The sequence below is a fragment of the Geotrypetes seraphini genome, chromosome 12, assembly GCF_902459505.1.
Source record: "Geotrypetes seraphini chromosome 12, aGeoSer1.1, whole genome shotgun sequence".
Classification (NCBI taxonomy): Eukaryota; Metazoa; Chordata; class Amphibia; order Gymnophiona; family Dermophiidae; genus Geotrypetes; species Geotrypetes seraphini.
In genome coordinates this window covers 47782948-47807313 of record NC_047095.1, presented here as the reverse complement: position 1 = coordinate 47807313, position 24366 = coordinate 47782948, and the positions used below count along the sequence as shown (strand labels likewise).

The following is a 24366-nucleotide window of genomic DNA, read 5'->3' as shown; positions in this document are numbered from 1 at the left end:
AGATATTTCCATGTAACTTCATTGAGTGTCCCTTAGTCTTTGTAATTTTTGAAAGAGTGAAAAATGGATTCACTTTTACCCGTTCTGAACCACTCAGGATTCTGGAGACCTCAATCATACGCTGGCATAGGCTGGTGTAAGTGCTCACACCTAGTTGTTAGCAATTTGTCCCATTACCCCTAGTATTCAGTAACATGTACACATGCATACTCCTGACCTACCCATGCCCTTCCCCTGGCCACGCCCCCTAGAAGTTGGACAGAAAATGATCATGTACTTCTCTAAAATAGAGATTAAGGACAGTTTCACATATAGCTGCTCATTGGTGCCAATTACCACAAGTTAGCATCAATTTTCTTTTCCTTCATGCCTATGGGATCTTCATGAGTGTATCCACTGTCTAACTGTCTTGGTTTGGTGTTTTTGTAAATTATCACTAACTGTTCATTTAGTGCTGCGTTTGTCTGTTGTTCTCCACTTAGAAGTTTGGATAGTTTGGAATAAAAATGTAGAAAGTAAAATAAACTTAAATACGGTGAAGTGGGTAGTTGTACAAATCGCAATCAAGATAAACCCCACTTTAAAGGCTGAGAGTCGCTTTATTTCACAATCGAAAAGCCTCAGATCTCTTAGTTGAACTTAGGGCTCCTTTTAGTAAGGTGCGCTAGCGTTTTTAGCCCACGCACAAGATTAGCGCGCACTAGCCAAAAAATTACCGCCTGCTTAAAAGGAGGCAGTAGCGGCTAGCGCGTGGGTAAAACCGCTAGCAAGCCCTTGTAAAAGGAGCCCTTAGTTTAGTTCAACCTCCACTTCCCACATCATCGGCAAAAAACTTTCATCGGGTGTGACTATATGCCCCAAAAGTTGTTTTGTTGGACTTTTAGATTAAATTACCGCCTGCTTAAAAGGAGGCAGTAGCGGCTAGCGCGTGGGTAAAACCGCTAGCAAGCCCTTGTAAAAGGAGCCCTTAGTTTAGTTCAACCTCCACTTCCCACATCATCGGCAAAAAAACTTTCGTCGGGTGTGACTATATGCCCCAAAAGTTGTTTTGTTGGACTTTTAGATTAAATGCAACATTAAAGCTGTGATGCTTTGGGTCTCTTTTTTTTTGGCCAACATTTCATGGCTATAAAGCTGTTTCTTCAGGGCAAACAGACTTCCAATATTTGCTCATACAGCTTGTTAGGTTGTCTTACGATCTAGATAGCGTGGGCGATGGAGGTTGAACTAAACTGAGAGACCTGGGGCTTTTCTTTCGTCAAATAAAGTGACTCTTAGTCTTTAAAGTGAGGAAAAATAAATAAATAAAAAATTGATACCAATAATTGGCTGTTAACTCCAGTTAAATTTAGTTGTGCATGCAACTGACCTTATTCTATAAATCGAATGCCCAAATGCCCAACTTTGCGCACTAATTGTAAAATTGAGTGTCCCAAGGTTATAGAATTAGGGGGTAAATTGACGATTTGCATTTTCTTCTTTCTTTCTGATCACGGTTCGCTCTAAGCTGAGCGGGAGCCCTTCACCTATAATCCTGCCAGTAGAGGGCACTTTTTCACCATTATATTTTTAACTAGTCTTTAAGCCCGTTACATTAATGGGTGCTAGAATATGTCTGTCTTTTTTTTTTTTTTTCTTTCTTTCTGTCTCTCTCCCCCTCCATTTTCCTGTGTAGCGCTGTCACAGCTTTCTTCCTCACTTTGCACTCTCCAGCTGTAACATTACTGCCTCGCTTTTTCTCCTGCAAGTATGTCCTGCAAGACGTATGAGGAGAGACTGGAAGCCCTGAATATGTATACCCTAAAGGAAAGGAGAGACAGGGGAGATATGATTCAGACGTTCAAATACTTAAAGGGTATTAACGTAGAACAAAATCTTTTCCAGAGAAAGGAAAATGGTAAAACCAGAGGACATAATTTGAGGGGTGGTAGATTCAGGGGCAATGTTAGGAAATTCTACTTTACGGAGAGGGTAGTGGATGCCTGGAATGCGCTCCCGAGAGAGGTGGTGGAGAGTAAAACTGTGACTGAGTTCAAAGAAGCGTGGGATGAACACAGAAGATTTAGAATCAGAAAATAATATTAAATATTGAACTAGGCCAGTTACTGGGCAGACTTGTACGGTCTGTGTATGGCCGTTTGGTGGAGGATGGGCAGGGGAGGGCTTCAATGGCTGGGAGGGTGTAGATGGGCTGGAGTAAGTCTTAACAGAGATTTTGGCAGTTGGAACCCAAGCACAGTACTGGGTAAAGCTTTGGATTCTTGCCCAGAAATAGCTAAGAAGAAAAATTAAAAAAAAAAATAAAATTTAAATTGAATCAGGTTGGGCAGACTGGATGGACCATCCGGGTCTTTATCTGCCGTCATCTACTATGTTACTATGTCTGCTCTCTTTCTCATCCCCAGTCTCTTTGCTCTTTTTCTCTTCCTGCAAGGGTCTCTGCTCTACTTTCTCTATGGGTTCCTTATTCCTGCAAACCTCTATGCTGTATTTTTTTTTCTCTGTATGCTCCTGATCTTGTGTTTCCTTGTAGGTATTTATTCCTATTTTTTTTCCTTCTTCAGTCTCAGCCCTTCTTTATCTGAACATTTTCTTCCTCAGCCTGTCCAATTGCAGCTCTCTTGCCCTCTAAGCCCCTGCTGCAAGTGGCTGTGCATGTCTTCTCTCCTGCTCCCCTTTCCCGACAAACCTGCGACTCTAGCAGCGTGTGCAGCACTCTACACACGCTGCTTCGGGGCCTTCTACTGCCCTGATTTACTCTGGCACGTCCCTGATGACATCATCAGAGACGCGGCAGAGCAAATCAGGGCAGTAGAAGGCCCTGAAGCAGCGTGTGTAGAGTGCTGCTTGAATCGGCGTTTGGAATCGGGACCGCGAAGAAAGTAGCGGCTGGAGTCTTTTTTTCAGCGCTTCCCTTCCCGCCCCTTGAGGTGTCGCCACTGCTCCTCTCAATCCCCGCCAGCATCGGAAGCCTTCTCCGACGCTGGTGCGGCTCGTGAGAGGAGCCGACAGGAGAGCAGGATGTCCAGCGCTGGGGTCCAGTCCTTCCGGCCAGTGTAGGTAGGTGCTGGGGATTCGCGCATGCGCACTCCTGCGGCCACAGACCTACTGATCATGGAAGCATGCCGATAGGAGTGCGCATGCACGGCTAGCGTTTTATTATATAGGATAGTAAGAGACAGGCAAGCTTTGGAGGGCTCCAGAAAACCTGCCTATCCCTAGTGATGGAAGACACCATATTAAAGCACTGCCCCCCCCCCCCCACCCCTCCAATCACAGCAGTGCAATTAGACTCTCACCCAGCTTAGAAGGAGCTGTGTTCGTGGCCATAGTCTTTTCTAAAATATTAACCAAATATTCTTTCTTTACTGCTGCTGCTACCATCCATCTTGCCAAATTTTTCCAGCATGGTGCTACGGTTACAATACCCACTGCAAGGCCGTGTTGGTTTGTAGCATCACAAGATTTGGAGCAACGGTTTGATCGTTGTGTTTTAGAGCATATTTATCCAATTGATACCCAAAGACTCCTAAGACTCCTGATGCAGGCCGGGTGGCCGAAACATGATCATGTCGAGTCATTGAGTTACTTTGGATGAAAGAGTTATTTTGGATGAATAAAGACATTTGGATTTATCAGATGAGTTGAAAGACACTTTTTGTGCACCATTCTGATTGGACATTTCCACTTTTGCTCTTGCTACGGTTACAATAAACAACAAAGGGAATCCAACAGGATCTGCACTGCAAAAACGGCAAGCAAAAAACCAAAAAGAAAACTGCAGACTAATATGTACAAGATGCAGGCTATGTTTATTTATACCAAATATTTAATGCAGTTAATGATACCACCTTATTACAAACCAAGAGACCCGACACGGTCCGTGTTTTGGAGAACACGCCTTCTTCAGGGGTCCTAATGTATATTAATAGCAGGCCATGGTTGATAAGGTTTGGAATAAACCACAATAAAATGGTAAAAAATGAACGCCCGTTTGGATGAAATCACAAGCCAACAGTGCAGCGCAAAAAGGTCAAACTAAAGATAAAATAAGAGTCTGTTTTGTGTGATTTGGGAAATTCTAACTGCCAGAATACTGAATGCTCAGTGCAGCTTTTTGTCTTAATGGTACAGTGGTACCTTGGTTTACGAGCATAATTCGTTCCAGAAGCATGCTCGTAAACCAAAATACTCGTATATCAAAGCGAGTTTCCCTATAGGAACTAAGGGAAACTCACTTGATTCGTTCCCACCCACCCCCATCCCCCGAGGCCAGCGGCGTTGCTCTACCCCCCGCAAGAACTGGCATTGCTCCCCCCCACTCATGAAGGCCCCCCCTCCGCATGATCCGCCATCCTCCCCGCTCATTTCGCCCCCCCCCTGTTCATAGCGCCCCCCCCCCCCCACAATCCAGCACCCTTCTTCCGCAATCCGGCACCCTCCGCTTGCGTTGCACCCCCTCCCCGCTGTGATCCGGCATCAAAAAGGCACCCACCCGATGACATTTCTTACCCCCCATTTGGCAACGACACCAACGCACAGGACATGCCGGTGCCCGAAGATCTGCCTCTTTCTGCGCTGGGCCTTGAACATCTGCGCATGCTCAGGGCCTTCGTGTTCCCGTTCTCTCCGAGATTCTTGGATGCTCAAGGTCCAGCGCAGAAGGAGGCAGATCTTCGGGCACCGGCATGTCCTGTGCATTGGTGCCGGTGCCAAATGGGGGGGTAAGAAATGTCATCGGGTGGGTGGGTGGGTGCCTTTTTGATGCCGGATCGTGGCGTGGGAGGGGGTGCGACGCGAGCGGAGGGTGCCGGATCACGGGGGGGGGGGCGCTCGTAAATCGAGGCACGCTCGGTTTCCGAGGTGCCGATTTTGTGAATGTTTTGCTCGTCTTGCAAAACACTCGCAAACCGAGGTACCACTGTATACACGTGTACCAGTATTACGTTAGTATTGTACAAGTTTAGCACAAATCACTGACAAGATCTCACAGACTGGGATGCTCAGGGTAACTCAGTACTACTCTTCTGATTCTACATTAGTAGTGTGACTGGTAAAATTACAAAGACTAGGGGAACACTCGATGAAGTTATGGGGAAATACTCTTAAAACCAATAGGAAGAAATTTTTTTTCGGGTCTGAAAACTATCGAAGCCGTGTACGCACAGGTGTGTGTGTGGGGGGGGGGGGGAGTTCTGTTCCTGGAGATCACAATCTGTGTTCGTAGCTGAGGCAAAAGAAGGTTAAATGGTTTGCCCATAAGGAGCTGCGATGAAATTTGAACTGGGCTTCTCTGGGTCTCAGCCTGCTGCTGTAACCATTAGGCTACACAATTGCTAATTGGCCCTTCTAGAAAGGAATGGTAAATCTGGTCTTAGCATGGGACTTTTGCATGTGCTAAACCCAGATTTAAGATGGCCCTGTTTTAGGGCTTTTTGTTCTTTGCAAGTTGTGCCCTAATGTTCCCATTAGTTTATTTATTTATTTATTTATTTATTCATTCAGTTTTCTATAGTGTTCTCCCAGGGGAGCTCAGAACAGTTTACATGATTTTATTCAGGTACTCAAGCATTTTTCCCTCTCTGTCCCGGTGGGCTCACAATCTATCTAATGTACCTGGGGCAATGGGGGGATTAAGTAACTTGCCCAGGGTCACAAGGAGCAGCATGGGTTTGAACCCACAACCTTGGGGTGCTGAGGTTGTAGATTGAACCACTGCACCACTTTAGAAATCAACATATAGTAAAAGTGAGCCAAGTACAGGACAATCAAGCCATTGTGACATCACTGATGAGGTTGGCTCTTAGGCATTGGTGGAATGAGGCATTGTGATGTCACAATACCAGCTCTGGTGATCAGAGGCTGAAGCTTTTCACTCTATTTATTTATTCTATTTTCTATACTGTTCTCCCAGGGGAGCTCAGAATGGTTTACATGAACTTATTCAAGTACTCAAGCATTTTTCCCCTGTCTGTCCTGATGGGCTCACAATCTATCTAATGTACCTGGGGCTATGGGGGGATTAAGTGACTTGTCCAGGGTCACAAGGAGCAGTGTGGGTTATATAAGAGTGTGGGTTATATAAGAGAATGTCTATAGCATATTACAGAACTCTCAGATACCTGTGCACAGGTATCTGAGAGTTCTGTAATATGCTATAGACATTCTCTTATATACAAGACCTTTATATTTGGTTGATCTATCGATTTGTGGACTTGTTTCCATTGTAAGTTTTTTGAGTTTGTTTTTATATGATCAATTTACCCTGTTTGTCCTTATTGATTTTTATAATTTTTATCCATTTTTTTTTTTTGTAAACCGCTTTGGTTTAACATTTTTGTTAATAATTGCAGTACATCAAATAAAGTAACCATAACTGTTACCAGAATTATTGATTCATGTGCTCTTTGTTGATCTGAAGCCTTAAGGTCCTTTTGCTTGGTCCTAGATCCTTAGGGCTCCTTTTACTAAGCTGCAATAGCGTTTTTAGCACGCGCTCAATTGCCGCATGCGCTAAACCCGTGCTACGCGGCTAGAACTAACGCCAGCTCAGTGCAGGCGTTAGCGTCTAGCGTGCGCTAAAACTGCTATCATAGCTTAGTAAAAATAGCCCTTGGTTTATTTACAGCGGGGGTGTCAAGGTCCCACCTTGAGGGCCGTAATCCAGTCGGGTTTTCAGGATTTCCCCAGTGAATATGCATGAGATCTATTTGCATGCACTGCTTTCATCGTATGCTAATAGATCTCAAGCATATTCATTGGGGAAATCCTGAAAACCCGACTGGATTGCGGCCCTCTAGGAGGGACTTTGACACCCCTGATTTACGCAGTGCTATTGTTCAGCTAAAAATATTTTCTATCGTGCATGGAATTATGGCTGTTTCCCCCCTAAACAGGAAAAGCCTCATAAAATTAATCGGATCGTTCATGCCCCCTTTTCTTTTTGCGTTTAGCAGATTATTACTTGATGCTGGACGAGCCCATGAACAATATAACCACTTCCCTAGGACAGACTGCAGAGTTGCACTGTAGGGTCTCCGGGAATCCATCGCCGTCAATACGGTGGCTAAAGAATGATGCACCTGTCGTTCAGGAGCCCAGGAGGATATCATTTCGGGCAACCAGCTACGGGTCTCGGTTAAGGATCAAAAATCTTGACACAACCGACACTGGCTACTTTCAGTGTGTAGCAAGTAATGGCAGAAAGACTGTATCTACTACCGGTGTGTTGTTTGTCAAGTTTGGTAAGTCTTTGCAATTAACCGTAGCCATGAGTGAAGTAAATATAATATTATCTGACCCTATCAAGGCATTTGAGTAATAGCAATTTCAGAGCAATATTTCCATTGTGGCTGAAGATATTTGGAAATAAATGGTGTACAGGAGCACAAATTGTGCTGTGTAGAGTAGACTGCAGGAAAATTGAACTCCGGTCGCATGCATAACATTCTGTGGGCCCTTATACAAAGCTGTGGCAAAAAGCAGCCTTAGAAATCCCTTATGTGGGCCTTTCCCACACGCTAAGGCCACTTTTTGCCGTGGCCAAAGACACAGTGAAGGTGACCGAAAAGTGTTGCAATACTTTATTTTTCAAATTCAAATGAGAGGAGTGGGGGGGGAGATATGGACATAGGGGTGAAGGGGAGGGAGAGATGGTGCATGGGGGGAGAAGGAGAAATAGACATGAAACAACTCTGTGTGAAAATACAGTGTTGAAAGTCTCATTGTATTGGTTTTCTTTATTTTCTGTAAGTACTTGAAGCTTTGGGGTCCTTTTATCAAGCTGCAGTAGGGGTTTAACCCGTGTAATACCGCGCGTTAAACCACCTGCCGCACTAGCCGCTAATGCCTGCATTGAGCAGGCGTTAGTTTTTTAGCAGGCCGTGGGGGTTAGCGCGTGATGAAATGTCCATGCTAACCCTGCTAGAGTGGCTTGATAAAAGGACCCTCTTGTTTTTGTGTTAAATGCATATATCCCCATATCACATTAAAAATTGTATTTCAAACCCCCTTCTCTTCCCATTGCAGCTCTTTGTAAATCATGGGTCTGACATTTAGGATAAAATGGCTCTTTGCTTTAAAAAGATTGCTGATCCCTGTTGTACACAGTGTCAGCTGAATACCGTGTTTCCCCAAAAATAAGACCTACCCCGAAAATAGGCCCTAGCATAATTTTTGGGGTAGGTCTTAATATAAGCCCTACCCCAAAAATAAGCCCTAGTTAGATTGCCCCGAAGCCCCTCCCGAATGTCCCCGCGCTCCCCCTACCCATCCCCCTGCGCAGCATCTTTCCATCTCTCCCTCCCATCTGAACCCCGCAGACCTTCCCACCGCAAGACCGACGTACCTCCCTCCAAACAGCAGCTTCGGCAGCATTTTAAACAGGCTGCTTTGTGGTCTTCTCCCGCCAGGTCCTACCCTCTGCCGCATCACCTATGATGTCATCAGTGATGCGGCACAGGGAAGGCCCCAGCGGGAGAAGGCTGCGAAGCAGCCTGTTTTGAGTGCTACCAACGCTGCTGTTTGGAGAGAGGTATGTCGGTCTCACAGCAATATGGCAGAGTAGGACCCGGCAGGAGAAAACCGCAAAACAGCCTGTTTGCAGTGCTGCCAACACTGCTGTTTGGCAGGAGGTATGTCGGTTTTGTGGTGGGAGGGTCGGCATGGTTCTGCTGCATGGGAGGGAGGGATAGAAAGATGCTGTGCAAGGGTTCTGCTGCACCATGGAAGGAGAGGAGGGAGGGATAGAATGATGCTGCTCAAAGGTTCTGCTTCACTAAGGTGATGGGAGGGAGGGAGGGATGGAAAGATGCTGTGCAAGGGTTCTGCTGCACCATGGGAGGGAAGGAGGGAGGGATAGAAAGATGCTGCTCAAGGGTTCTACTTCACTGGGGGGATGGGAAGGAGGGAGGAATAGAAAGATGCTGCTCAAGGGTTTTGCTTCACTGGGAGGAAGGAAGGGAGGGAGGGATATGAAAATGCTGCTCAAGGGTTCTGCTTCACTGGGAGGATGGGAGGGAGGAAGGGATAGAAAGATGCTGCTCAAGGGTTCTTCATCACAGGAGGGATGGGAGGGATAGAAAGATGCTGTAGAGGGAAGGCTCAGGGGAGTGGGTGAGGGTGGGGGGAAAGATGCTGCGCATGTGATGATCATTGTACATGAAAAAAATAAGACATCCCCCCAAAATAAGCCCTAGTTTGTTTTTTGGACCCAAAATTAAAATAAAACACTGCCTTATTTTCGGGGAAACACGGTAGTTATATGGATACCAGTGCTGAATATTAATGCTCGCTGGATAATGGTGGAAATTGGTAGCATACTTGATGCTTGACACCAACATCCAGATAATGGCCGATGCTGAATATCTGGGTTTTGTTTATTAGAAATATTTTTTTTATTAATTAAATTGATTTAACAACCACAAAAAGGAATATATATAAAACAAAACAATCAATAATAAAGAGAACTTGATATATAACTATTCAAATGCATGTATAAATCCAAAGCCTCCACACAAAAAATTAAAAATGCAATGTCAAATTGGACAATGTAAATAATCTTCTCTGCTCTGAAAGGAATCGACAAAATAGAGCAGAGAAGATTATTTACATTGTCCAATTTGACACGGACTAGAGGACATGTAATGAAGCTAAGGGGGGACAGGTTCAGGACTAATGTCAGGAAGTTCTGCTTCACTCAGAGAGTGGTTGACACCTGGAATGCCCTCCCAGAGGAGATTATTGCGGAATCTACCGTCCTAGGCTTCAAGAGCAAACTAGATGCATATCTCCTTAAGAGAGGCATATAAGGATATGGTGGAATATAAATTACGCCAGGTGTACACCTGGCAGGGCCTCCGCGTGTGCGGATCGCCGGACTTGATGGACCGAAGGTCTGATCCGGAGAAGGCAGTTCTTATGTTCTTATGTTCTTATGTTCAATTAATATCAATAAAATAGAGAGAACTTGTACTCCTTTAGGCCTCTCTAAGATAATACAGAATGTTAATAAAAATTTTTTTAAAAATCTCACCGAACTAACCTAACCCCACCCCCAGCTAATCCCACCCCCAACCAGCTATATGTTTAATCTCTGCAGCCACGTGTTTTCAGAAGAGTCTTCGCCATCCAGAGACTCAGAAAAGCCTTTTTCATTTCAGATGCCCCCTTAAACTTGTTTTAATAATAATAATAATAATTTTATTTTTATATACCACCCTACCACATAGTTCTAGGCAGTTCACATACAATACTAAAAATATACAGTAAATGATTAAAATACAATATTCTAAAAAACTGAACTAGAATTATACAAAAGCATCCAAAAACTGGCCTAAGTCTGCACTTGGATGAACATTTCTCAAAAATGTCCAAGCGCCAAAAATAAAAACGGGTTTTGGACGTATTTCTAAACGACCTAGGCCTTCATAGTGCTGCTCAACGTCCAAAGCTAAATGGGGCATTTCGGGAGGCATGTCGAGGGTGGGAGTTGGGCGGGACATGGGCTGGCTTAGACTTAGTCGTACAGCATGTATAACCGAAAGTTATACAGCCCAGGATCGACGGAACTTGGACGTTGTGACTTAGACCATGTAAAACATGGTCTAAGTCACAAAAACCCACCTAAACTCACCAGATAAGTACTGCAAACACATAACACAGACCCCCACACACTACCACAGTGATCACCAACCCCCCCTACCCCCTTAAAAATTTTATTCACAACTTTAAATTTCAGCCTCCAGACCATCATCACCTGGCTGCCTGGCCTAGTCGTCCAGCCCAGAGGCAGCTTAAGTCATCTTGGGGGTGGGTTAGGGACACATAGAGAGGAAGACCCATGCCCATAAGCCCCTGTAATCACTGCATTGATACTTAAGCATGTGCACTGCCCTATACACCCCAAAAACCCTTTTTTACTGGCATATAAGTGGCTCCTGCAGCCATAAGGGCTGTTGGGGTAGTAGATAAGTGGGTCTAGGGGATTTTGGAGGTGGTTTGGGGGGCTCATCGTCACCTATAAGGGAACTATAGTGAGGAGAAGCCATGGCACCCTTTTTGTGAAGTTCACAGCAGTGCCCTGTAAGTTACCCCACTATTTAGGTGCCATGTCTGGGTGTTCAGCCCATCACTTTGCAGACCCCTCCCACGTCCAAAAGGGCTTGTTCTAGGCGTTTTGGACTTGGACGGAAAGTTGGATGGAAATGTGGTATAAAGATGGACGATTTAGTGGCTTGGACGATTTTCGAAAGTAAAAAAAAGTTGGACGTATCTTTTGAAAATGTGTCTTAGGCTCTTTTTAACTTTGGACGACTTGCGAGATGGACGTAAACGGACTTAAGACGTCCCTTTCGATTATGCCTCTCCCACATGAAAAGATAATTGAAATGCAATATATTTGAATTCCATAAAATTCAGTCAAAAAGTGCTAACTATAAGATCAGCATTTCTACCCATCCTGGCTTCTATCCAAATTACTTGTTTTCTAACAGAAGGATCCTTTTATTAAGACACGCTAACCAATTTAGCGCATGCTAAAGATTAGCGTGAGTTAAATGCTACGGTGCCCATAGAATATAAAAATGCCGATTAATCAGTTAGCACGCCTTCATAAAAGGACCCCAGAGTGAAGTTTGCTATCTTTTGGACGATTACTGGTCAATACAGACTGGCCCACTGCGGCTATCTTTTTAATAAGAATCGCACCTGCAGTGTTAGAGGGGACTTGGTACAAAATAATACTTTCTGCTAAGGCTGTACAGAACATTTTTATTTGATTCAGTTCAGCTCCGAATAGTGCCTCGAGCACATTATTTGTATTTGGCGGTGACGGGACTAAATCGCGTGAGACAACGGTGCGCTGACAACCGAGCGCAGACAACTGAGCGCAAGGTTGACGGCGCGCCGAAGAAAAGCACTATTTTAAAGGGCTCCGACGGGGGGTGTGGGGGGGGGGAAACCCCCCCCACTTTACTTAACAGACATCGCGCTGCCGTTGTGGGGGATTTGGGGGGTTGTAACCCCTCACATTATACTTAAAACTGAACTTTTTCCCTAAAAAAACAGGCAAAAAGTTTGATTTCAAGTATAATGAGGGGGGTTACAACCCCCCAAACCCCCCACAACGCCAGCGCGATGTCTGTTAAGTAAAGTAGGGGGGTTCCCCACCAACACCCCCCCTTGGAACCCTTTAAAATAGTGCTTTTCTTCGGCGCGCCGTCAACCTTGCGCTCAGTTGTCGGCGCGCCGTTGTCTCGCGCGATTTTGCCTATGAACCGTATTTGGCCTGTGTTTTAAATTCAAATATGAATTTTCTGAAGCTCTACTGTGCTAAATCCTACTGAAATAAACACTTGAACTCTTAATTCAAATTACTTTTTTAAAAATTATTTGTTGTGTCTAAGCTCTGTGCCCATTATTCGTTCTCAGCCAAGTACAGGTAGTCCCCAGGTTAAGAATGAGTTACATTTTTAAAGCTGTTCTTAAGTTGGATTTGTATGTAACTCGGAGCATGTAGGTTTTAAGATTCTTGCTGTTTACCTCTGCCTCCAGCTGACAAAAGGGCCAATTGTCCCTACCAGTGTTCTCTCTAAGGTACAACAACTCCACAATCTTGTTACTTAGATATTTTCAGTAAAAACCAGATGCCAAAATCCACAGAGAAAACAAAAAGAAAAATCAAAAAGAAAAAGAGTGATCAAGAGGACCGGAAGGGGTATCAGACAACCCGGCACACAAGGATTGAGTGCTGGGAGCGATTCCTCGTTTAACCCCACGGACCCTCCACCACCTAATTATATATTTTTTTAAAATTGTTCAGACTTATAATAAATTTTACTTGACTGCGTTGCTCATTTCTTAATACGTATTATGGCTGTTGAATTGCTACATTGTGTAACAAGTAAATATTACTTAGCTTTAGCTTGCTGCTAAAAAATATATCTTTCCCCTGAACGCCAACGCGTTTCGATGTCCTTTATCAAGGCGACATGGGGAGCTGAAAACAAAGGAAAAACAGAACAAACCATTATACTCACAAAAAAATCGCTCCCAGCACTCAATCCTTGTGTGCCGGGTTGTCTGATACCCCTTCCGGTCCTCTTGATCACTCTTTTTCTTTTTGATTTTTCTCTTTGTGAACTCTCTAAGGTACAGCATGCACAGCCATACACTGATCTTAATGTGGCCTTGCGTCATTCCTGAATATTCTACAGAAGTGTAGGGTCTCTAGGCCACTGGAAATACTGCTCAGCGAAATCAAATGAAGCCGCGACCTTGTTCTTAAGCATGGGTCATATTTAAGTCGGGCGTCTGTATTTAAACTCGGGGACTGCCTGTAATATTTTTCATTCTTTGTATTCAGCTGAGTAGTAAAACATACTATTCAGTCCTGCCTTCCTGTACTAAATCATTTCTCTTCACTTTTCCTCTTATTTTCAACTCCAGGTCCCCCGCCGACTGCAAGTCCTGGATCATCGTAAGTTTGCCTTGCATGTTACTCAATTCTATAATAGGTTGCTTGCTAGGGGCTTGTTCTATGGAGGAATGCAGGTGTCTGCTTTACGGACCTGCAGTGTTGGGGCCTAAGTGTTCCAGATTCAGGTGTATCTACAGTATTCCGTAGGTTACGCACATTGGGCCTGATTCTATAAATGACACCTAACAGAGTAGAGGCCTCTGAAAACGGCATCTTTCGTATGTCATTTAAAGTTAGTCACCGTTTATAGAATCACACCTAGGGATACCTAACTGGAATTAGGTACTGGTAGGTGTCAAGCACTTAAGCACTGGTATAGTAGTCTAGAATATTCTTAGCCTAATACACTTCCTCCTCCGTATTCGCGAATTCCATATCTACGGATTCGCGTAGTCATGGTTCTATACCACAAAATTCATTTTAATTTTTTGGCCTATTTTAAGCCCTGTAAGCCCCCCCCCCTCCCCCTTAAGCCTTACCTGGTGATCTAGCGGGTTTTCGGGGGCAGAAGCGATCTTCCCACACTCCTGCTCCGTGCAGATCGCTCACAGGAAACGGCTCGAGAGACTACGGGAGCTCAAGGCCACTATTTCCTGCGAGCGCTCTGCGCGGGGCAGGAGCGTGGGAAGATCGCTCCTGCCCCGAAAACCCGCTAGACCACCGGGTAAGGCTTAAGGGGAAGCTTTCAGGGATTAAAATAGCCGGGGGGAAGCGGGGGTTAGGGGCAGAACCAGCCCGAATATTATTTGCGTTTTTTTAAATATTTGCAGGCCAGCTCTGCCCCTAACCCCCGTGAATATGGAGAGGGAAGTGTATACTGGCACCTAAGGTAGATGCCTACTGGCACCTAACTCAATCCACACCCAAACTCCTCCCTTACCCATGACAACTTTTCAGGGAGGTGCAGAGAGGTACCCATAGGCTCCTCCGTGTAGATGCCTACATCACACATGCTGAGATAGGCGCCTACCTGAAAATTAATTTTAAAAAATTGGGTTTTAATGGAGCAGTTCAATTAACAGCACCAATTGAACCAATTAAAAAAAATTGTTCTAGGAGGCACACCAATCTAGGCATCTATAGAACGGGGCCATTAAATCTGAGCCTTCCACAAGCTCAGGCCATGTGCACACCCCCCTTGCAAAAATGTGCCTGGAAGTGAAGCGGGTGTTTAGAAAGTCATTCTTAGGGGGGGAATTTTAGCAGTTACAGGCATATAGGTGCACACATGCATACATGCATAAATGTCTTCGACCACAGGTTACAAAACCTTCAAAAGAGAAACAAAAACTCTACTCTTCAAAAAAAATGTAAAACCTATATAACATACCCAGATCCGTCCCAAGCGTCACCTACAATATTATTTGCTCCTTAGCAAACCTAAAATGTTCAAACTAATCCTTTGTATTTCCTAATGCCACAACAATTCTAATGTAATCCGTCTTTGTATCTAATATAATAAAACGCTAGGCCGCGCATGCGCACTCCCATCATGTGGGTCCGTTTTCCGTGAGCTGTAGCAACCCATAGGAAGTGCGCATGCGCGGCTTACCGGTTCTTTGAAAGACGCAGCGGTGGCTACTCTCACGATCCCCGCCTGCGTCGGACTTTCGACGCAGGTGGGGATCATGAGAGGAGCCACCGCCGCGTCTTTCAACTAAAAAAAAAAATACGGCAAGGCGGATGTCGGCCGCGGCGGCTGTCGGCGACTGCAGGCCGCAGCAACTGTAGCCCGCCGCGGCCGAGCATGGAGACGGGCCGAAGTTTTTTTCAACTTCTCAAAGACGCTGCAGCGGCTCCTCTCAAGAGCCGCTCCTGCATCGGAGAAGGCGGCGATCGTGAGAGGAGCCGCCGGGAAGTTACACTGCTGGGGGCTCGGACTGTTAGGTCCATGCAGGCTCCTCTCGCGGTAAATAGAGGGAGAGGGAATGCTGCGGCTGCTGGACAGGGAAGTAGGGAAGGAGATAGGAAGAAAGACACAGGGACAGGGGCAGGGAGAGAGACAGAAAGACAGATAGACAAAGGGGGCCAGGGAGGGAGAGAGACAGAAAGAAAGGCAGCGGGAGGAAGAGAGACAGAAAGAAAAAGACAGGGGTATGGAGAGAAACAGAAAGAAAGACAGACATATATTCTATCACCAGGGGGAGGAAGGGAGACAGAAAGAAAAGAAGAAAGACACAGGGACAGGGAGAGACACAGAAAGACAGACAGACAAAGGGGGCCAGGGAGAGAGACAGACAGAAAAAGACAGCAGGACAGAGAGAGAGAGAGACGGAAATAAAGACAGACAGATAGACATATATTCTAGCACCCGTTAATGTAACGGGCTAAAATACTAGTTTAGTAATATTATGATAATTCTTATGTAATCCGCCTTGAACCGCAAGGTAATGGCGGAATAGAAATCACGAATATAATGTAATGTAATTATTCTAGAATATTTATTCATGTATTTGGCACATAAATGTTAGCACTTATGTTATAAAATTATCTCCTAACTCCCAGATTCTATATATGGCATGCGCTCAATTGGTGAAGACAATTTAATTGAGTAACGAGCCAATTAGTGACAATAATTAGATGCTGTCAATTATTGGCAACAGTTTGGACTTATGCAAGGCACAATTCTATAAAGATGCATGTGTAAATTTATTAGCGCACAACTGAAAAGGGGACATGGTTATGGGTGGGGAGGTTTCTAAAGATGATTCCGCTATTAGAGAATTCAGGGGATCTGCATCTAATTTCCACCAGGTTTCAGTGCAAATCCTCATGCCCAGAGTTGGGCGTTGATCCTGGCACCACACACTGTTCTATAAATTGCACCCAACCCATTGTTTAGAGAATAGCACTTGGTGATCATTTGTTCAGTGCATAATATAATTTTTGCACTGAATTTACTGAATTTAGTCCTAAATGTTTGAAAGGAAAGTCATATATTACATTACATTACATTACGGATTTCTATTCCGCCTATACCTTGCAGTTATGCATATCAAAATCAAAATGAAATTCATTCTCAGTACTACTACTTCAATATATTAGTTTTCCTGTCTCTTGGTTCAATTGCTTCTTCTACTGTTGTTCTTTGGTCTCTTTTTTATGTATTAATATGTTCTATTTCTTACATTTTCATGCTTTCTTTTGGAATAAAAGGTGCATTTTTTTATTGCTCACATCCTGTTTCAAATAATTTCCTTCTTGTGTTGTATTCATTTCTTTAATTGTGGGTATGAAGCCTACTTGGGGTTCAGCCTAGCGGTGCCTCTAATTTTTAGGGTGTTCAAATTTTCATTGCATATATTTATTGATGTATGCCATATACCACCTTGCCTCTGTATCATGTCAGTGTCCACCTGTACAGTTCCCGCCCACCAATTCCCTCCTGGACAATTCCCACCTGAACATTTTACCTCCCGTACAGTACCCCCTCCCCCCAGGTACTGCTCTGGACACGTCCTATACTTCTCTGGATTTGACTGTGCTGTGTGCAGCCCCCAAGCGTTAGGGTTAGGGGGAGACTCCATAAATGTGCAGTTCCTAAGGGTTAGGGGGAGACCCTGAGTATGTGCAGCCCCTGACTGTTAGGGTTAGGGGGAGATCCTGAGTGTTAGGGTAAGGGTTGTTTTGTGGAATGAGTGTTATTAGTAGGTGAGAATTGACCTAGGTGGTTATTTTCCAGGTAGGAATTGGTGGGTGGGAATTCTCTGGTGGAAATTGTCCAGGTGGTTACTGACCTAAAATCCCTTGGTTCTGGTCTCACAAAACATGTTTGAAAGCCCAAATGCATTTAGTATATGCATTTCCAGGAGTGTGTTTCGGACAGAATTAGGAAATAATGCTTACAGATCATATTTCACGTATCATTGTTTTGCATGAAAAATCTACTCGCACAAAAAGCAGAAGCAGATGTCCACGAGTGCAGCAGATTTCAAGGTAAAAAATGAGAAGAGATGCAAATTTCACCAGTAAAACATGCTCAGAGACTTTTTCACCCAGTGTAGATTCTCTGAAGGAAGAGAGATTAATTCATAAAAATGTTTCCTAGTGCATGTTCCCTCGGCATTGAAAAAGCATTTGACAGTGTCAACCAAAGTTTTCCATAACTCACCTTGTTGATGTAGCCTTCGGTCCATAACCCTAATCCCCACTGCTCACTACCCTAGCCGGCAGATTAACCATCCCTCCTAACTTTATCCCTCCACCCTGGCATCCTGTTTCGTCTGTCTTGTCTTGTTAGATTGTAAGCTCTTTCAAGCAGGGATGGTCTCCTTCGTGACTCTGTAAAGCGTTGGCGTATATCCGGTAGTCCTCTAGAAAGAATTAATAATAGTAGTAATAGTATAACTCAAGACAGAGTTCCTTCTCTGACGCTTTTCATAATTTCTTCCTTCAGTTCCTGGGTGGGTTATTCCTTTACATACTAAGGGGTAATTTTCCCAGTGACTGAGCTGTGTAAAATAGCATTTTAGGTACACATATGGTAGGGGTTTTGCCTAACATCTCATTGCCCGCAGTTTATATCAGCCATAGAGGAGGTATAAATGTAAGCACCTAATATGAAAGCTACCTGCCTACCATACACTATTCTGTAAGTTTCATGTATAGGCGGGAGCCCATGTCCCACTCAGGCTCTCACCCACATGCAAATATGCAACTATGCAGCTTAAGCAGGTATATTCATAGATGCACATACACACATGTAGTGATTTACCTGACTGTTAACCATTAAATCGCTTGGTCAAGACTAGCCATTAATATTCAGTGGCGCTTAACCAGCTAAGTACCACTAAATATCACGGTTAGCACCTAAATCAAAGCTAGACGTTTCAAGTTTGATTAAATCGCAGTTTCATATTTCAAAGCGATGTACATTATAAAAATAGGGAAGGCGGATTGCATTTATTACAATAAGACATGTACCAAATATACAAGACGAAAAGGGTGGAACTACAAATTAATTAAAGAAAAGTGAGGCAAAAAAAAAAAAAGGAGGGGGAGAGTGCTAATTTGCAGAAACAAACTTCTATGTTTGGACACTGTTTCAGGAAAACGAGCAAGAGGTTTAATTCCACAGAAAATGTAAACCAAGCGAAAACAAAAACTGTGTGGAGATGGTGATGTTCAAGATGCAGGCTTTATTTAAAAATTTAGAAATTCGTAATCTACATAAAATATATCTAGAATCCAAACCGTTGGGAGATGTGGACCCAACACAGTCCGTGTTTCGACAATGTTGTCTTCCACTGATTTTAGTCTTAATCCACACGTTTTTATATCAGGACTTGTAGGTACTCTTGAGGAAGACAACATAGTCGAAACACGGACCGTGTTGGGTCCACATCTCCCAACGGTTTGGGTCCTAGATATATTTTATGTGGATTATGAATTTGTAAATTTTTAAATAAAGCCTGCATCTTGAACATCACCATCTCCACAGAGTTTTTTGTTTTCGCTGACTTGACATTGTTTCAGATCATTGATTGAACCATGTCCACGTCATTCTCTTCTTGTTTGGGCCGAGAACTTTTCACTACGCCCTCGAACATTATTCAGTTCACAGACTGATCATCATAAAGTGAGCACAGATGTATTTTCCAAAATGATGACCTTTATTCAAAGCTTTAAAAATATTATAAAGGCTTCTTTTATTTATGGCAGGACAAGATTTTAATTCAACCAGGCTCTAAATATTATTCTCTTGAGGAAAATAGTAGAATATCAATTTCACTATATCCTCAAGTTCATAAATTTCTGTAACAAACTTGAGAACCTCAGAGACACCACTCAGAACTCATAACATTCATTGTCCTAAGCTTCATATGACATCTCCTCACTGGTTCACATAAATCTCATCTGATATTCAACAGCTTATTTAACCAGAGTAAAACATTAATGAATGAACGCGTGGGCTTTTTATGGTCATGAAAATCGGGGAGAAATTCAACATGTTTCGCTTCCTTTTTTATCAAGGCTTTACTTGCCGGCATTCATCGCGACCATACTTTTAATTTAGGACAAGATTTTAAGACAGAAAAGTAAGAGGGACATTAATTTTATATGTCTATGGTATGCATAGTAACATAGTAGATGATGGCACATAAAGACCCGAAAGGTCCATCCAGTCTGCCCAACCTAATTCAATTTAAATTTTTTCTTCATAGCTATTTCTGGGCAAGAATCCAAAGCTCTACCCGGTACTGTGCTTGGGTTCCAACTGCCAAAATCTCTGTCAAAACCTACTCCAGCCATCTACACCCTCCCAGCCATTGAAGCCCTCTCCAGCCCATCCTCCCCCAAACGGCCATATACAGACACAGACCGTGCAAGTCTGCCCAGTACTGGCCTTAGTTCAATATTTAATATTATTTTCCGATTCTAGATCCTCTGTGTTCATCCCACGCTTCTTTGAACTCAGTCACAGTTTTCCTCTCCACCACCTCTCTCGGGAGGGCATTCCAGGCATCCACCACACTCTATGGTTCATAAGCTATCTCCATGGTATGTTATGAAAGTTGGGGTACAGTAGCAGCAGATTAAGTATCAGAATCTAACTCACTGTTGCTTATGTGCATTCTCTCTTCTTCTTCAGGCATAAAATTAGAACAGTTTTGAAGCCTGCAGGCAGGGGTGCTCTTAATGCTGTTTGTGAGACATGGACAGGGTGGAGCTTTGCATTTCTTGGTAGGAACTCTATTACTTTTCTGGTGCAGAGGCACCGTTCATCCATTCAGTGTCTTATTTCCCTTGATCAAGTGTGCATTCATGTTCCTATGGGCTTGGAACATAAGGATTCTTATGTAGACTTTGCCTCTAGATAGTTGCCTGGTAGTTTGATCAAACTACATGTAGATTCAAAGTATCCTTACAGGAGTGTGTGGCGCAGTGATTGGAGCTACAGCCTCGGCACCCTGGGGTTCTGGGTTCAAATCTCACACTGCTCCATGTGACCCTGGGCAAGTCACTCAGTCCTCCATAACCCCAGGTACGTTAGATAGATTGTGAGCCCACGGGGACAGATCGGGAAAATACGTGAGTACTTGATTGTAAAACCGCTTAGATAAACCTTGATAGGCAGTATATAAACACCTAATAAACTTGAAACTTGACCAAATTCAGTGTCTCCCTTCCTGCATCTGAAAAGTTGGTATCATAATTCATTCACAAGAATGCCTGAAGGGCAGAAAACAACTGAGGAGTGACCTCCCAAATCTGACCAATATCGGCCATGGCTTTGATAAGTTCATGATCTTTGGAAAGCAGTGTGAAGCCCTGCAACCTTTTCATATCCAATCTCAGTTCTCTTGCTGTGAACTGCTGTATTGTATTCCACTGAATTCTGCTGTATTTTCTGTCTTCGCTGATATGTCTCAGTTCTCTTGCTGTGAACCGCCTGGAACTTCCGGTTGAGTGGTATATAAGAAAATAAATTATTATTATTATTATTATTAAAGGCGCTCATAGAATCACTGCCAGTGTAAGCCTGCACACCCAGTACAGCTTCACAAATATCATGTCCCAAAGGCAGTGCTATCTTGCCCACATCTATGTATCTAACAAACACATTTGGTGCTTCTCTATGTAATACCAAACATAATCTGATAATGCTAGCAGTGCCCCACTGATAACCCCAGAGCAGCTTTACTCATAACCAAAGCTTGTCAAGTATGAGTATCTTCAAAGCCAGTCTCCTTATCGGTCATATGTTCTCATCTTTACTGATATATTTTCAGTCCATCCATAACTTTAAATAGTAGGAAACTTTAAATATTCAATAACTTTAAATCTTTCAAAAATACTCATCTCAAAAGTAGCTTCAGGGACTCCGACATGAATTCACGTTTCACTTAACGCTGTTTCAAGGAGCTTCCCCTAAAAAATAGTCCATTATTAATGGCATGTCTTTAACCCCTTTAACTATCTAGCAATAATCATATAATGAGATTTACAGACCATGAATAACGCCCCTTCAAACTTCCACAATCTCTTCAAGATGACGTTGTCGTCTTTCAGCTTCTTATGTATCTACTTAAGCCATGTGACAACTCTAACTAATCAATCAAAAAGACCACATACACACCTCCAGACCTCAACCAATGCAAAGATATCCATTCCGGTTCTTCATCCAACCCATAAGGATTAACTGAATGTAATTTATAAATCCACTTTTCTTCTCTACAATTTAAATGCTTTTCCAGGTGACCACCCCCCCACCTGACCTGAAGTTGATCTATAATTCTCCATCTTAAATCCTCCGTGGTATGATTATGGCTCAACCAATGTTGCACGGGATCTGATATTTCAATTTGTAAGCTTCCTTCCAGATGGGATCTGCCAGGGAATATTGACGCAGCGATTGCAATTTTTAGAAATCTTGTGTTGAGAGATTGGTTGCTTTTAGAAAAAGAATCAACAGCAGGCTCATGTCCCTCAGTAAATGGGAAGACAGCATAGTTATTCTTATCAAAGGCAACACGCTATAGGGCTCATTTTCAAAAAAGAAAGATATCCCCCAAAATAGCATAAATGTTTTACTGGACAAGACGTCCAAGTGCCGATTTTCAAAGCCGACTTTCTGGACATCTTGCTAGGCTTCTTAGCCGCTGTGTGTACCCACAGGAGGGGCCTAAGCCTCCCGAGCCTATTTTGATTGGCCCAGGCGCCTTAGGCTACACCTGTGGGCGGGGCTTTGGGACTGCTGGGCCAATCCGGCCCCATTCTGGAGTCGGCTGCCTGCCCTGACGGGCGGGTTTGAAACCCGTCTGTCCTGCCAACTTTGAAAAGGTACGGAGAAGGGGGGTGGGGTGGGGGGTCGTGGCGTCGGCTGGGGGGGGTCACGGGTCGGCGGGGGGGTGATCGGGGGTTCTGGGGGGGTGATAGTTGGGGGGCCTGGGCAGGAGGATAGTTGCGTCTAGGGCAGGAGGGCCTGGGATCCCTCCTGCCCGTATTGTAGTGGGGGGTGGGGGGTAAGGTGTCGCCAGGGCCAGGGGGGCTTGGGCTCCCTCCTGGCCCATTCCAGTAGCGGGGGGAGGGGTCGCCGGGGCCAGGAGGGTTTGGGCTCCCTCCTGGCCCGATCGTACTCGGGGGGGGGGGGGGTGTCGCTGGGGCCAGGAGGGTTTGGGCTCCCTCCTGGCCCGATTTTACTTGGCAGGGGGGGGGCACGATTGCCGGGGATCGTCGGGGGTGCTGCGGCTGCCGCAGGGCAAGAGGGCTTGGGCTCCCTCTTGCCCCGATGTTGTGGGGGGGGGATTTTGTAACCGGTGTTGTTTTTGACAGACAACGGTTACAGAATCCAGCTTTTAGGCGAAGGCCTGGCTCCTCCTTCGCCTAAAAGCCCTTCTGTTGGACGTTTGGGGTTTAAGCGTTTTTTTGTTTCATTATGGCTAAAAAGTGTAGATGTCGTGTGGGTGTACTTTTAGACATAGTGGTGATTGGGCGTTTAGGCAGAGGAAGGCCATAATCAAAACAAGGACGTTTGGTTTGGTTATGGACACTTTCCCTGCTTCTGCTTTGAATGTTTAAGGACTTAGGCCAAAAAGGGACTTAGACGGTTTTTTTGATTATGCCCCTCCACGCCTTATTACCACCACCCCACCCCCACCGACAGAAAATAGGAGAAAAACCTTTGTGAATCAGGTCCTAAGCCATTACGGCAGTTTTTAGGCAAGGAGATAGGGGATGAGGGAAATAGAAATGGAAAAACTAAATGGAGACCTTTGAGGGGGCAAAGTAAGGTAGGAGATATCTACCTTGCTTGAGTCCTGGGTTTGGTGATTTTCTTAGGAAGTTCATCCGAGTTAGGGCTGTGGATGAATCGAGTTAACCAATGTGACTAACTAATTACTTTTTTGCACAATAAAAAATTTTAATCATAATTAATCTTGGTTCAGCTTTGGAAACAGGAAATTGCATCAGAGAAGGCAGGGCGCAGATACAGGAAGGCTCTCAGGGCCAGTGGAGGGAGCCTGCCTATGACCCAGGCAAGTATAGTGATGCCAGACTAGTTATTAATGAGGTTAATTGCGCTTAAACATTTTTAATTGGCTAAAAAGCCGTAATCTAAACCATGATAAAGAAGGTGAAGGTATGGGTATATCTTATTGGTCAATCCCCCTTTGAGTCCAGTAAATCATAAAGGGATCCTTTTACTAAGGCGCACTAAATGCTAACGCGTCCATTATAGTCTATGGATGCGTTAGCATTTAGCGTGCACTAATTTAGTGCACGCTAAAATGGCTAGTGCACCTTAGTAAAAGGACCCCTTTATTCGCCAAACATCCTGGAAGCTGAGTGCCTTCATGTTAGGAAATTTGAGCTGTCATCTCTACTACTTATCATTTCTATAGGGCTACTAGACGTACACAGCACTGTACATTAAACATTCAAGACATAGTCCCTGCTCAGTAGAGCTTACAGTCTAACCAAGCAGACAAACAAGTAGGGGGATTAGGGAGTTTCTCAGAGAGGGAATGGTAAAACAGGCGTGGATGCCTGTTTTACAAGCGAGTAGGAGAGAGGAGCTAAAAGCAGTCTCGAAAAAGTGAACTTTTAACCTAGATATCAATACTGCCCGAGACATGGACATCATGATGAACTTGGAAGACAAGGGAAACCTGCCAGGTACAGCCATAGAGAAACACACAAAAAGAAAGCGCAAAAACCACCTCAGATGAAGGACGTGGAATTTTGGCATCTGGCGGTTTGTGGAGCAAGAGCGGTGCGATTTGTGTCAGCCTCTGGAGAGCCGGCTGCAAAGCAGGAGAGCAAAGAGGCTGAGCTTTGGCAGGGAGACAAGTCTTAAATCCTTTCAACAATAGCTTTCCAGCTGCAGATGTAAGCAGCTTTCTCACTGAAGGTTTGCAATTGAAGGGTTAGGTAGGGCCCTTTAG

General features: G+C 44.3%; 1 protein-coding gene across 3 annotated transcripts in view; it reads left to right on the top strand.

Moving 5' to 3' along the window:
• The window catches only part of ROR1 (receptor tyrosine kinase like orphan receptor 1), a 349815-nt gene that overhangs the window by 226599 nt on the left and 98850 nt on the right, over window positions 1-24366 (top strand). For 2 of the 3 annotated variants that reach the window (XM_033916719.1, XM_033916717.1), the window contains 2 exons: window positions 6954-7244; window positions 13447-13477. In XM_033916719.1, coding sequence (XP_033772610.1) covers window positions 6954-7244; window positions 13447-13477 — 322 coding nt within the window. The remainder of the gene's footprint in view (window positions 1-6953; window positions 7245-13446; window positions 13478-24366) is intronic. The other variant, XM_033916718.1, reaches the window with a different exon arrangement.